The sequence below is a fragment of the Leptonychotes weddellii genome, chromosome 12 (assembly GCF_054177405.1).
Source record: "Leptonychotes weddellii isolate Sample4059 chromosome 12, ASM5417740v2, whole genome shotgun sequence".
Taxonomy (NCBI): domain Eukaryota; kingdom Metazoa; phylum Chordata; class Mammalia; order Carnivora; family Phocidae; genus Leptonychotes; species Leptonychotes weddellii.
In genome coordinates this window covers 56177186-56193035 of record NC_138380.1, presented here as the reverse complement: position 1 = coordinate 56193035, position 15850 = coordinate 56177186, and the positions used below count along the sequence as shown (strand labels likewise).

Below are 15850 nucleotides of genomic sequence, written 5' to 3'. Positions count from 1 at the left end.
GAGTTGTAAAGAACCTGAATAATCTTCTAATGGAATCTGTCTTTCTTTTTTTCAGATAAGAAAACTGAGACCCAGCATGGTCATATCTTGCCCAAGGTCATCCAGGGGTCATCACTACAGCAGTGACATGGAACTAGGAGTCCAATGGCCAGGACAGGGTTGTTTTTACCCTGTTTCCTCCCAGCTGTTTGATTTGATAGCTTTGCCCTCCTGTAACAAAAAAAGCCTTCATTATGGCTGAACAAGATATTTAAAATAATGTGAGGCTTTTATAGTTTATCAAAATTTTATAAGAAAAACCTTACTGAGTATTTTTATCCCATGAAGGAAACATTTTATTGAATGTCACGTATCAAAACATATTGTTGCAAACTAGCACGGCAACACTATATAATTTTATTTAAGTTGTAGCAGTAATTTCACTGATTATTTGACATTTTTAAAAAAATAACAAAAAGTAATAAAAAGAAGAATTTTAATAAACATACTAGAGCATAGAATGGATTCTACCTACACACTTCTCTTTGAGAGCAATGAGAATTATCAGCTACAGCAGAGTCCCTTCCAGAACAGGTCTCCCGGCTGTATCCAGTCTAGTAAAAACAATAGAACTCACTAACAGTGAACTCACCATGTAGAGTTTAGCCATTTTCCTGTTGGTTATGTCTGCTACGGTGTCGTCATCATCGTCTCCATCCCTAAGCTCCGGCTTTGTCCCTAAAACCTGGAAAAAAGTGAACAGATAAAAGATAAAGACCGCTCATTAAAGAATGCAGAGTTAAAAAAAAAAAAGTAAACTATCTTATATTTCTAAAGACATAGATTATAAAATATTTGCAATTAAAATGACCGGGCTCAAACATTTCTCACCAATCATACTGCATTGGCCTTTGCTCATGGATCAAATGAATGAATTGCATTCAGTAAACAAACACTGAGTTTGCTCATGATACTAACTTCCAAGAAAGTAAAATCCTACACTTGAAAGCATAGGTGTTCATATTATTGAAGACTAGCAGGAATCAATTAAAATATGAGTTCTAAATTCACTTCTGTAACAGTTTCTTCTTGTGACCTCTGCTTCTAGAAGCAATCTATAGATTTAATTACAAAAAAATCTTGGATCAAATTATTGAGGGTAGAGTACCATTATCATCAGATAAAGAGCAAATTCTTAACTACATGATGATATATTTCCTGCTGTATATTTGGCACTTACAACAGTGTCTGGAACATAAGAGATGCTCATTAAGTAATAGTCAAATGAACAAATGAATGTATTTATGTATTTTCTGCATATACGATACAATCCAAAAGTTTAAGTACATAAAGCATTAGTAGAAAGTACATTTAAATCTGCTTTGATTTTCTACATACTATAATCACAAAAAAGGTATATAAAGCAACTTAATTATTAAATTAATTGACACAAATATAGAATGTTAAGGACAGGAAAAAAATATAAACAATCTAAACAATGTGCCTTTTATAACAACATAAGCATAAATTCAAATTTAGAACATGCAAAGAAGGTATTCATTTAGACTCAATAAATATTTCATATACAATGAAATTCCTTGCATAATGTATTTTATGTTTACTATAATACGTTGTGTGAAAATACATACTGCCAAATACCAGGCAACAATAAAAATGTGTATAAATTCTAATCCTTGTTCAAGTATGGGCACTGCCTGGAGTTTCAAAACACATTAAAGAAGTTATTTTCAGGCGCCTGGGTGGCTCAGTTGGTTAAGCGACTGCCTTCAGCTCAGGTCATGATCCTGGAGTCCCTGGATCGAGTCCCGCATCGGGCTCCCTGCTCAGTGAGGAGCCTGCTTCTCCCTCTAACCCTCCCCCCTTTCATGTACTCTCTCTCTCTCATTCTCACTCTCTCAAATAAATAAATAAATCTTAAAAAAAAAAAAGAAGTTATTTTCTCTGGGAATATGCTCATCTTTTTGTTGACACAATGATCAATAAAACATTTTAATTATTGTACATACTAAATGATATAATACAGTTTTTCTTTTTTGCTAAAAGTGGGATCAAGACACAAAACACTTGGAATCAAAGGTGCTTTTTTAAAACACCTTTACTGTGCTAGAAGTATGTATATCTTCTAAGAGCAGGAAAAGGCTCCTTATATACCCTTTTGTGATTCTACTCTAACCAAGACAGTAGTTTGGAATCAACAATTTGGGTTGAGGACATATCTAGTACTTGGAACTTTCCCAGTGGGCCAAGTAAGTCTGAGATTTGGGGCACACTCTAACTTTTAATTTTCAGACAATAATTATTCCCATATGAACCAAGGTTCTTAATTAGCCTCTCAAATTGCATTCAGTAAACAAACACTGAGTTTGCTCATGATACTAACTTCCAAGAAAGTAAAATCCTACACTTGAAAGCATAGGTGTTCATATTATTGAAGACTAGCAGGAATCAATTAAAATATGAGTTCTAAATTCACTTCTGTAACAGATTTCTTCTTGTGACCTCTTGTGACAGTTGGGAATTGAACCCACGGGATTTACCAGAAACAAGCTTAACTGCAGGGGTAGGGGGATGCTGTACATTGTCCAAGAATCATTTTAAAATTCAGTACAACAACTAAGCATTTACCAAAAACCTCATTGGGGTATACAAATGAGTTTCTAACCATCTTCTCAAACCTTAAGGACTTTACATCTTATATAGAAAGAGGAAAATAACTAAACATATTCTCTTTATCAACTATGCCATACATTATGATCTTTGAAATAGACTGTAAATACAGCTTCTTTTTTTTTTTTTTTACAGGTAGGATAATGCCTAAATTTTAAACAGTCATTTTAGGTTTGTCAAGTGATTAGCATTTAACTCATGTAATCCTTGGTGTGTGAAAAAAAAACATATATTTTGACAATTTAAAGAGGAAAGGAGGGGCACCTGGGTGGCTCAGTTGGTAAAGCGTCTGCCTTCGGCTCAGGTCATGATCCCGGGGGTCCTGGGATCAAGCCCCCTGCTCCGCAGGGAGCCTCCTTCTCCCTCTGCCCCTCCCCCTGCTTGTGCTCTCTTTCTCTTAAATAAATAAAATCTTAACAAAAATTAAATAAACTTTAAAGAGGAAGGGAAACAGAGAAGCCTTATCTGATGATGTTTCTTAAAAATTTCATCTATTGTTCCAGCCAAGACCTGTCACTCAAGCTTGGAGTCTCCCCACCCCTCCCCTTCCTTCAATTATTTTCTGTAAATTTCCACTTAAAAGTATCATCATCCTTTAACATGCTCCAAAGTGAACTTAGCTTTCCACAAAACTGGCCATTCTCAATTCTCCATTTGTGTCAGTTAATCTCTATTCTGTTCACCTGGACTTAAAATCAGGAGATCAGTTCTGAATGCTGCCTGTCCTCCATATTGAATCTCCTACTCACTTAGTCATTAAATTCTGCTTCTTCATAATGTTTGGAGTCACCTTAATTCCCACCTCAGTGAAGTCCCTCATCACCTGAGCGATGGGTTACACCTACTCCTTTCGGTTCCCTCCTGCCTTCAGGCTCACCTCATTTTTTCATCCAGAAAGTTATCCTGTACACTGGCTGGAAGGCCCCTCATTTCACTTTACTCCTAAGTTTCAAGAATATGACTCCAGAAAAAAAGGCTTATATCCTCTATCTGCACCAGTGACTCTTAAAAAGTTCAATGTGCTCAAGCAACATCTGGGTAACCTGATAAAATAAACAATCTCAATAGCCCCCTATTAAGTCGTCAGGTCTGGGGTGAGGCCCAGGGAACTGCATTCCAGATGATGCTGAATTGGCTGCTTACTGACAGAGCCAAAACTTCTGTCTGGATTCCAAAGCCCTTTCAGAGGCTGGATGTTACCGACACTGCATTATTTCTCAGCATTCTCTACCACCTCCCTTCTCTCATCAAGCTGATGTTTTCAGTGTCCCTTGTGGGAGCCACACACTTTCCTTCCCCAAGGCTCTCTGGAATGCTGTATGTAACTTCTACCCAGGTTGACTGGGTGTGGTAGAAGCAAAACTGAGCAATTATTCTTTGGTTGGTTCAGCTAATCATAATTGGCCCAGGAATAGTTACTGCTTATTGAGTGTCTACTATGAGTCATGCACTGTCAGGAGCTTTGAACGTGTATTGTTTCATCTTTATAAGAGATCCTATGAGCTAGATACTGTTATCCTCATTTTACAGAAAAGCTCACCGATGCTCAAAGAGAAGTGAATGTTCCACAGAACTGCTAAGTGTTGAGGCTTAAATTCCATCACAGATTCCTTCAATGTCACAACTTTAATGATTTTTAAAATTTTTCTATTTTTAATTTTTATATTTTATTTTTTTAGAGAGAGAGAGAACGGGGTTGGGGGGAAGGGGTAAAGGGAGAAAGAGAATCTTAAGCAGGCTCCACACCCAGCATAGAGCCTAACCCTGGACTCATTCTCATGCCCTCGAGATCATGACCTGAGCTGAAATCAAGAGTTGGACACCTAACCAACTGAGCCACCCAGGCGCCCTTCAGTCATTTTCAGAATAATTAGTTGCATACTTCCCTAAATCAAGGGAAACTAGGAAACTCTTGGAAACAAACAAAAAGATTCTTTCCAAGGATGGTGTCTAGGGGCTCCTTCTGGTGATCTGATACCATAAAGTTATTTTCTTTCCTTTTCTTTATTTTCTAATTCAGTAGAAGATTGATAGCAGCAAATGATTTCGTCCACAGAGATGCACAGGAATTTTTTCTGGTGGAGATGAGACTAATTTCTCCCCTGTGGAAGAGGCCAGCTTTGTATTTGTCAGCAAATTCATCTTAACACTGATCACCCATTCACTTGTCTGTTCTTTAGATTCTTCTTTGAACTAATTACAATATCTTACTAGTTCTCTTATTTTTTTTTAAAGATTTTACTTATTTATTTGAGAGAGAGAGAAAGAGAGCACGAGCAGGGAAGAGGGGCAGAGGAGAGGGAGAAGCAGACTCCCCGCTGAGCAGGGAGCCCGATGCGGGGCTTGATCCCAGGAGTCTGGGATCACGACCTGAGCCACCTAGGCTTAATGACTTAAATAAAAATTTTTGATATGGGTTATTTTATATTTGTATGAGAGTCATGATTTTATTTGTTTGAAACTACCTTTTAACACCTAGTACCCCTCTTGTCTAAACCACATGTATTGAAATCTGTTTACATATTTATTGCCTTTTATTGTGTATTACATGTCTTCAGCTAACACTTCTCAAGTGCTACTGTGTGCCATGCCTGAGATTTCATAAATTTTGTTTAAAATATGCTTCCAGGGGCGCCTGGGTGGCTCAGTCGCTAAGCGTCTGACTCTTGCTTTCAGCTCAGGTCATGATCTCAGGGTCGTGAGATCGAGCCCCACATCAGGCTCCACCCTGAGTGTGGAGGCTGCTTTGGATTCTCTCTCTCCCTCTACCCCTCTCCCCACTCTTGTGTGCTCTCTCTCTCTCTCAAAAAATAAAAATTAAAATAAAAAAATAAAAAATTCTCACATAGCCCTACTTACTAGACACCAGTCTAAGAACATTAGATTTATTAAGTCATTTCATCGTCACATCAACTGGGCACTCTTATTATCCCATTTTATGCCTCAAGAAACAGACTAAGTGACTTGCCCACTGCCATGCATCTTACAACAAATGACAGTCAGGATTTGAACTCTGGCTCCAGAGTGGGTGCCTGTAACTCGCACGCTGTGCTGCCTCTGTGGGAGCTTCAGAAAGGTCTTCACACTTAATTGCTCAGGCCTTGCCTCTGGAGATAAAGCAGAAAGTGTTTCGCAGCAGAGACTGTAGAGGGGACACTCTTAGTTCTCTCTTTCTGAGGAAAGCAATTCTGGCACGTCTACCACGCAGCAGGCACGCTGGTCGATACCGTGACTGTGTTCCGCCCTCCTCCCTCCACAGCTGTCCTCATCTCTCCCCAAACCCTCTCTCCGCTCCCCTTCCTGGCGGCTCTGCCCATGCTGGGGGCCTCAAAGGCTGACAGAGGGAAGGTCTTCCATCACATCAGGGTGTCGTGAGAACAAACAGCGCTTCAAACAAGATACGACAGTGTCCAACCAACCTGAGTGCACTACCAAGGAATGTAAAATAAGGCAATAATACTTCTTTACCCATAAAATTGTTACAAGTTAGGAGACAACTGACAACATCCGATGTTGGGAAAGATGCTGTATTCTACTAAGCACTCTCTGGTGAGAAATAGGTAACAGAAATCCAAGAAACAGTCCAATTATTTAACCCAGTAATTCTATTCTAACAGTTCATTCCAAGGAAATAATTAAAATACAAGCAAAGGATCAACCTAATAAATACATCACAGCATTTTACAATATTAAAGGACACAAACCACGTAAATGCCCAACATGAAAGGGATTCATTGAATAAATTAGGCTGTATCGATAGAATAGAAAACTATACAGACATTAAAGTATTATAAAAATTATGCGATGGTCAGGAATATGTTCGTAATATCTCAAGTATAAATTTAGTTTGCAAGACATTATCTATAGTATGAACTCTTTCTTGTGAAAGCACAGAGATACGTACATGAAAACAAAGATTAGGAAGGATTTAGTTATTTTTTCCTCAAAGGTGGGACTTGGGGATATATTTTTTCTCTATTGTGACTATACATATTTTTTAAAATTTCAATAACAAGCAGGTATTTGGGGGTGCCTGGGTGGCTCAGTCGTTAGGCATCTGTCTTCGGCTCGGGTCATGATCCCAGGGTCGAGCCCCACATCAGGCTCCTTGCTCAGTGGGGAGCCTGCTTCTCCCTCTCCCACTCCCCCTGCTTGTGTTCCCTCTCTGTCTCTCTCTCTGTCAAATACATAAAATCTTTAAAACAAACAGGTATTTGTCCTTTAATAAATAAAATTGTAAAAGCTTTTATTAAACAAACAAACAAAAATACTGACCTCTTGTTTTTGTATTTATTTTCTCTCCCCAGTGGAAGAAACAGTTGCCATTTCATTACCTCAAATGGAATAATTATAATTCCCTTTTAATTTATAAGCTACCTTAAGCTTCTCCCTCAGGCTTCCTCATTCAGTTCATCAAAGCATAGTAACTATTCTTGATGGATTCCTAAATGCTCTAGGCATTTTGATCAGAGAAACTTTTGTTAACGTAAAGACCTAGAACTGGCTACCAGTGACAAAGGGGCCTTAATATTTCAGCTAGAAATTAAGTGATTCCAAAGGTCACAGGTACTATTTTGTTATAGATGTGATTTGAGTAGAAAAATGGGAGTATCTCTATCTTCTCTCTGTCAGTAACATAATGGAAATGTTTAACAACTTAAGACACTATTCTAAGTACATTAGAGAGGCTGGAAATTTGTGGAAATAAAATTTTGTTCTATGCCAAAGTAGACCTTCTGTTGTGCTGTTCACTCTTTGCCTTCAACGGGCGTTCAATTCAAAATAATTCAGAAGATATTTATATTAAATCATTACAGCAAATACACCAACTTGCTTTAGATTCACAGTCCCCCAGCTTCAGATTTTCTGGGTCCTCATGACATGGGTCAAGACTATCCTTAGCGTCCTGTGTTTTCTCTCAATGACCCGTTGTGACTTTTTCTTTTCAAACATAAATGGGCCTATGTGTAAATTTGTTTTAGAAAGAAGGACCAGGAAGTTAAGAAAAAAGTTGCTCTTCACAATCTTTACTTAGTTTTCACATTTGCACCAGCCTTTATTTATTTATGTTGAATCTTTTAGCCAGCCCCACCTATTTGGAATATGAAATTCCAACATTTATGATTTGCTCCCTCAAGACACGCTTTCTCTATTTTAACTTTCTACAGAAAAGTTAGGATGTTTGGACAATTTGCAGTAAGTATTTGGAGTGAAGAGTAGGAAAAGAAAGGATAATATGTGCTCTGGAGGAAGGACAATACCTAACTCAAGACTCCAGATCACTCTGGATGAAAATGTTCCAAGCTGGTGACAAGTCCCCAGAGGATTTAACATAGAGGGTCTTATATGTTTCTCAACTGTGATTTCGCCTTGACAGATCAGGAAATTGATGATGAGAGAAGTTAGGAGTTGTGCCAGAGGTCCAAGTCCTATAAAGAGTAAAAGCAAGGACGCAAACCCCAAGCTTCCCAGTTCCTACTGCAGTGCTCCCCACAGCAAGGGAGACCTCACAGTCTTCTTACGTCATCACATTAGTATGCATGGCTATCTCTGGTCTCACTAAAAAAGCAAAGGAAGCTCTCGGGTCCTCAGAGCTAACACTTTAATTACCTAGAAATTCACCTGTCTTATTTCCTTTCCCTAACTGGAAAAAAAAAAATCAGTCCATCGTTAACATATGGTGAATAGATAAAAATTATAAAGGCGAAATATAGCCTTGTTATGGTATATTTTCTTGCTTCCAGGAATTTTATGGCTTAGGTCAGACAAATATTTGATAACAGGAAAGACATACAGAGATATAAAATTACAGGCAATTCTGAGAAAAGCTGTGACCCCGTTTAGCTAGCTCCACCTAATCTTCCAACATTTGCTCTCCTGATCTCAGTGTGTGCTCTCCTGCCTCTGAAATGCTTCTATCCTGTTACTGATGGATCAAATAAAAAGGGTAATTTAATATATCAAATAGCGGGTAAAGTCATTCTAGACTGAGAGAAAGCATGTGAAGTACATGTTTGGATAAAAGGATAAAGTGAATGACGAGTCTGCAAGAGAGGTTTGGTTATTTAATAATCTGGGCTAGGACTGTCCAATAGCATCTTCTGTAAATAAAATATTTCATACCTGTCCTGTCCAACATGGTAGTCATTAGCTATCTCCAAGTACTGAGCACCTGAAACGTGGCTAGTGTAACCAGGTAACTGGATTTTTAATTTTAATTAATTTAAGTAGCCATCTGTGTCTGACAATGCTGTATTTGACAGTGTAGCTCTAGAGGACTCAGGGAACGCTGTGACCTTGGAAAACTCACCATGATGCAGGTCTGATCCTCAGTGTGATAGTAACATCACCATATAAGAGATTAGATTTAGAGGGTCCAACTCACAAGAAAGTCAACTCCTAAGTGATTATAATATGGAGAGCAAATTGACAAGTTACTATACAATGGAAAGCTAACTTACAAGATACTATAACATGGAAAAAGCTAACTCACAAATTATTAAAATACATAAGCCAGAATGCCAACTTATTAAATCAGAGCAGTTATCTTAACTGGCTACATATTAGAACCATCTGGGGAGTTATGATAATGACTACTAAAGTCTGAATGTGAGCCCAAAATTCTGATTGAAGCCCTGGTACGGTGTAATTTCAAAGCCCTCTGGGCCTGGTTCTGTGATATATTCAAGTTTTTAGTGGCATCAGCTTTGTTAACCTGGTTCATCCATCTCAACCATTAAGACAGGTCTGCCAAGCATTTCTGATGTTCAAATAGCTTCTCAGGGAACCCTTCCCTGGACAAATGGTCATGGCCTGGCAGTCCGGAGGCTACCCCAGAGCAAATCTCAGGTAAAGATTTTAGCCCATCTGCTCTTTCTGGAAATCATTTTTTTTTTTTTTTGGTAAGACCGCAAACTCGTTTGGACACTTCTACCTGATTAGTGCTTGAATAGTCACTCCCGTTGTTTGCCTCTGGAGTTTCTAATTAGTATGTTTCACAATGACCATCAGACCTTTCTTCTTGACAATCCTCATTTGGTAGAATCTGGCACTCTGAGCTGGATGGATCCACTACTGGGTGACTCTGTGACTTTGTTTCCACACTTAAAATGGTCTAATAATTAATGCCATTCACAATCATCAGGATGATTAAGTGAAATAATGTATGTGAAGTGACTGTCACTATCCCTGGCACTTCGTGAGAACTCCACAAAAGTCAGGTCTCATCCTTTTTCCACCCTTATATACATTGAATGAAACTTGTCTTGCTCAAAGGGTCATTCTCTCTCTTTGGTATGACCTTGCCAATCACCACTCTGATTCTTTGCATGATGATTTTACCACTGAACTTCTTGCCACACACCTCCCTGTGGACTTATATTTACTTATTCACTTATTACTTGTTTACATCTTGATCTAATGATGCCACTAAGTAGTCTCTATGTCTTGACCATGTACCCTGAAAGTCTTATATTTTAGATTTAAAACTACAAGTTGAAGACAGATCTAAATGTCCCTCTTCAAGCAAAACCTGAAGAATAGTCTCCTTTGTATCAGTAAGGGCATAATAATGCTGAAAAGGAAGTACTCTCTTCTCTTCTTTGAAGTTTCTCCACAACTGAGGTATGTAGGATGACATTGGTCCTTGGTTATAAAGCAGATTCTCTGGTCTTCCCATGTGTTTCGATCCTATCTCCCCATTTAGCCTGTACACATGACCTTATCTTGGTGAGTCAGCACACAGCAGTTACAGTTTATTTATCAGTAAGGTTGACATATGGAGTGTCTGTGCTATATCAACACCATAGGAAAGAGCTGGGGCTATGATGATTAATAAGTTAGCCGTGGCCCCTGTCCTCAGTGAGCTGACTTTCAGTGCAGGGATGCTAAATAGGTTTTGCCTATCCTTGCTAAATGCTGGAGGTTGCTAGAGCAGCCTACAGGGAAAGATTCTCAGGTTGCTTCCAAATTTAGTGAGGAAGTCTAACATGATCCACCAGCTATTATACTCATGGACAAGCGGTAGAAGTGGCAGGACACATTCCATTTGTTTTCAACCCTAAATACATGAAAATAGCCTGCAGGGATTCTCAAACTCAGAGATGTATAAAGAGTGTATCTTTTCCAGAGAGGATCACCCTTCTCTCAAGGTTGGCTCTCTATCATAATGCCTTTAGGCTTCTCCCCTCATCACTTACTGCCTATTTTCACCAACTTTGGAGATTACCAGAGGGAAAACTACTATTGGTTGGGTGAGGGGAGGAACGGAGAAGAAGAAACTGCCTTTCTTCTCCAGATTCTTCTTTTGAGGCAACAAGAAGACAAAGACTTACACAGAGCACCCCTACTGTGAGAACATGAGCTAAACACACCTCTAGGAGTATTTTCTCATTGTCCCTTATCACCACATACACATATGCATGTATTTACACAAATTTATTTCATTTTATCTCCTTCTATCCCTTTAGAGAGAGGTAAATAAACCTGATTTATATATTCCCTTTAACTGGGTTAAGCCAAGTTTTATGGTAAGAGAGTTGTGAAAACTTCCTCTCCATCGACATAATTCAGAAAATTTCCCCATACCAAAATTTAACCAAGCAAACTCAAAAAGACTTTCATATACTCTGAGGTGCTTGAAAAATATTTCCATAGTTTTTATACTCACATTAAAAAATGTATTTTCCTTCCAAGAAAATGTCTGCCCCAATTACCCTGTATTACCTTCCATAGTAAGGACGAAAGATTTTATGCTGACAGTAAGAGATATGAAACAAAGAGACAAGCCAAGCTACTGAGTACAAACGTATGCTACTAAAGGTATTATGATATGGAATACGTAAAATAGGTATGATTGTCAGAAGCATGTGGCATGATTTTGGAAGTTCTAAAATAACTTCCCAGCAGATGGGATTCCCATCTCTCTGTATGTTCAAGATGGTTGCTCTGTAATGAAGACTGCCTGGTGAGTTGCCACTCTCCCATTCCCACACTCCCTTGGGCAAGTTAGGCAGGTTCTCCATGACTTACTTCCTTCATCCATAAAGTAAGGGTATAGAGATCCCATTTGGTGCTCTGCCCATCCCACCCTGGTCTACCTGAGAGGTCATCTATAGATAATTTCTTAAAGGTCAAAGCCTCTTGCTCTTTGTCTGATGGCATTATCTGGCCACCGAGCTGTACTGTATCCACACACAAGGAAGGCTGGAATTCTGGGGAATTAACACCCAAGGAGCAACCTTCAACTAATGAAGGATGGGAAATTATTGGCTAAATCCTGTAGCAACCTCAACCACTTGTGGGCTGACTCTGAAGGGTGTTCCATAGTTTTCATAGGGTTCCTCTGGAACTAAACCCCAGTGCCCCATAGCTGTAAACTACTTATTTATAAAGTATTGCCTCACTTTACTCCTACTTGCTGCTTCCAGGACCATCTTCCAAATAACCGCCTGCCCCCAAGTCCTTGTATAGAGTTGGCTTTTGGAGGAACACAAACCAAGACAGGGGATAACAGACGTATCCACTTCCTGGGGTTGTGGTAAGAACGAAATGAGCTCATTCTTGTAAAGCCCATAGAAGAATGCCAGTCACAAGGCAGGCACTGGATGTTTGCCATGATGGTGGCTGTTGTTATCTCCTCTACAGCAAAAAAAAAAACAAAACAAAAAACTATCACAGATTTTTTCTTAGATGATGGAATTTCTGGGTTAATGATCAGAAGTACTTGTATGATATAAAGAAAGTGCAACTAGAGAGATTAAGGAACACACAGAAAATTCAGCCCACCAGCGAGCCACTTGCCTTTACCCCTGCAGAACAGCAAGATGAGAGAAATTAAGTCATCACATAGCAACAGAGCTCCACGACAGGGAATAAATACCACAGCAACTGACACTTAAGTGTAGTGCATCTGCTGCTTGCTTTGAGATGGCTTTTGATTAACCTATTAGTCTTGTCTACATGCACTCTGTCAGACTTCATTAAAATCTATATTCAGTTTGGGTTTGTTTTTTAGTTGCCAGCATTCATTGAAATTGAGCATTGATATTTAATTTATCCACTATGCATGGCAGAGGACTTCATTTCCCTGTATATTTGCATGGCTCTTGTTTGTTTGCGTGCAGATACTTAAAATATTTTAATATTTTTTAACAGTATGTTAGTACTTTTTTCCTGATTAGTAGAGTGTTATACCCAGAACTGAGGATTGCCTCTTGCTTTCCCCTGAAAATATACTTTATTTACCTGAACAAACCATGCTTTCCTGACAAAGTCACTTGAAAATCCCTTTTTATAGATAAATACGTATATGCATATTTAGACAGATTACATATATGTGTATACATATGCACATATATATATCGAGATAAGATGAAATTGTCCTAAAATTGCTGAAAGAAAATATACTCTTATTGTTAATTTTTTTATTACATAGTATCACTAATATTATAACAAACATGAGGAATAATATAAAATTAAAATGAAACCTGCCATTCTAGTTTAATATTTAAATTAAATTTATAAATCTTAAATAGTTAATATTTAATATTCTAGTTTAATAATTGATTTAGTTAATTCCAATATGGACCTTGTGGGGACAAAGATCTATTCTTCTATATAGTCCATCTGTCCTAGAATTGTACTATCTTATTTATAGGTCTTACCACACTATTCCCTCACTTCAGCCACAAACTAAAGGAAAAATTGCCTCATTTAGAAATTACTGCCAAGTGCTATCAATTTGGGTTCATTAAATAAAAGTGACACCTGATCAGTAAGGTCGCAAGTCTTCATGTTGAACTTTGGTGTGATAAAGTGGAAAATTATTTGAAATATTATATTGCAGCATATGGTTAACTATACTGTTACTATCTTTCTTTCTTTGTTCAGAATATTTCAACTTCCTGGGATGCCTGGGTGGCTCAGACAGTTGAGCATCCAATTATTGGGTTTTGGCTCGGGTCCCGATCTCAGGGTCCTGGTATCAAGCCCCACATCAGGCTCCACGCTCAGTGGGGAGTTAGCTTGAGATTCTCCCTCTGCCCCTCCCCCAACTCATGCACGCATGCGTGAGGGCTCTCTCTCTCTCTCTCACTCAAATAAATAAATAAATCTTAAAAAAAGAGAATATTTCAACTTTCCCCGCTGGATGAACTGGCAAGGAACAAAATGAGTACGTGAATTAAATACTAGAAATCCAAATAAAAGATTCATTAAAATAAATGACAACAATGAATGGTGCCTTGAATAGTGCCTGGGACATAGTGAACTATCAGTAAATGGTAGATAAAATTAGCTATACTAAAAAAAAAGAGAGAGAGAGTGAGAGAGCTATAGCAACCACAGTGTTCTTGAAAGCATTATAACCCTGCAGCATGTGCTACTTGTCACTATAATTCTTTGGATTTTGAGTACGTACTAAGTATCATGGCTGTAAAGAAAAATGGAGAAAATGATTTAATTATAATGCAATAGAAGAAAAGGAAAGATTTCTATTTTCTGGTCCTCTGATACTTTCTCTCTAGGCAGGACTAAACTAGAGAGAGTGACAAATATTTTGAAACCTTTTAACTTAAAAATCTTTGAATGCGTAAGCCCATAAATGGACCTCCTCTTTCTACATGGCTCTCATAATAATGTTATTTCAGACAACAAATACTAATGAGCACCTATGTACCAGACACCATGCTCCAAGAATGGGAAATTACAAAATGTTTAAGACATTGTTCAATTTCCCAAGAATTTACAAAAAGACCCTGGAAAATAAAGGAGGGATAAACAAGGAAGCTAAAGCTGCTTGGACAGCACACAGGAGAAGTGTTTTCTCTGATAAAATCTTTGTCTCTTAGTGTCAAAGTGTTTACTGTGTCTATTGACCAAATTAATATCTCAAGCTACTCAAATTTCTGCCCTTACAAAGTACAGAGTTGTGACTAACAATGAAATCAATAAGAAGGCAACAGAAAATAGTTTACTGAGTGATTTGTATGTGTGTGTGTGTGTGTGTGGCTATTACAAACCTACAAAATAACCTTAGGTCTTACATATAAGGAGCTCAAAATACCCATGTTTGTTCCCAGATGCTAAAAGGCAATGTGATTTTTATTCTTGTATTACTTTTCCATAAATTTTTAGACACTTTAAAAAAATACTGTATACTCATTGTTCCAAAATGGTCATGAGGGGGATTTTCAAAACAGCTCCCCATTTCTATTTTTGGAACTTCTAAGGTTCATTTGATATTCTACAAAGATAAATGGGAATTGATTTATCTAATCAAAGATCATCCCCAGGAAATAGTTTCTCCCACTCTCTATAGAATCATGTTCAAAATGATCATGCTTGATTTAATATTTATACAATATATATTGTAATATTTAATATTTAAGTTAAATACAATACAATAATATTTAAGTTAAAAGATTAAAATGCAATCTCATGTAAATCCAAATACCCAAGATTATGCTATTAAACAAACATTTCCAGAAAGAAACTTTAAGGAATGTTGGCAGAATTCTAAATTTCCAAATTCCAATTTTTTTCTTTCTTAATCTTACTTTACATGTTGAGGTATGAATATTCCAATGCTTAGGTTATTTAATGTTCAAAATCACTTCTGGTTTGACTTTTCTGTAAATTTAAATTGTATTAGAACTTGGGAAGCATTAGTAATGTGCACAGCCTTTTGATGTTGGGGGAAGAGTAAGACAAATATATTAGGTGATTTCAAAAATAAAGCTCTATACTTGTGTAGTTCCCTGGAGTTCATGGGGCATGTTCACTTTTAATCTAGTGATGAGAAGGGGCAGCACCAGGGCTGTGGGGAACAGCCAAGCAAAATGGTCAAGGCCAGTGGACAGCAGTGTTGTGTGCTAAGCAGTGAGAGAAGTGGGTTTTTGTGGTTGCTGGACACGAAATGGGGAGGTTACCTGACCTGGGAGGAAGGATTCTACAGATAAGACTATCCAACTACAGCTCTGAGGAACATGCATTTTATCACAAAATGAAAAGTTTTAGACCCAGTTACTTATTTCTTACTGTGCTGCATGCTTTCACTTGAAGTACATGCAGCCTAATCCGTGGGAAAGTATTGCAGTAAATATAAACAAGCCCAAGATTCAGTTACGACTTTCCAAAAGGTTAGTTGTAACTATCTGCCTGCAGACAGAAGACTAGCAAAATA

General features: G+C 37.9%; 1 protein-coding gene across 1 annotated transcript in view; it reads right to left on the bottom strand.

Moving 5' to 3' along the window:
• Window positions 1-508: 508 nt before the first annotated feature.
• Window positions 509-15850, bottom strand: part of LOC145716412 (scinderin-like) — a 44777-nt gene continuing 29435 nt past the window's right edge. The window contains exon 5 of the mRNA XM_081799685.1: window positions 509-724. Coding sequence (XP_081655811.1) covers window positions 548-724 — 177 coding nt within the window. The 3' untranslated portion in view covers window positions 509-547. The remainder of the gene's footprint in view (window positions 725-15850) is intronic.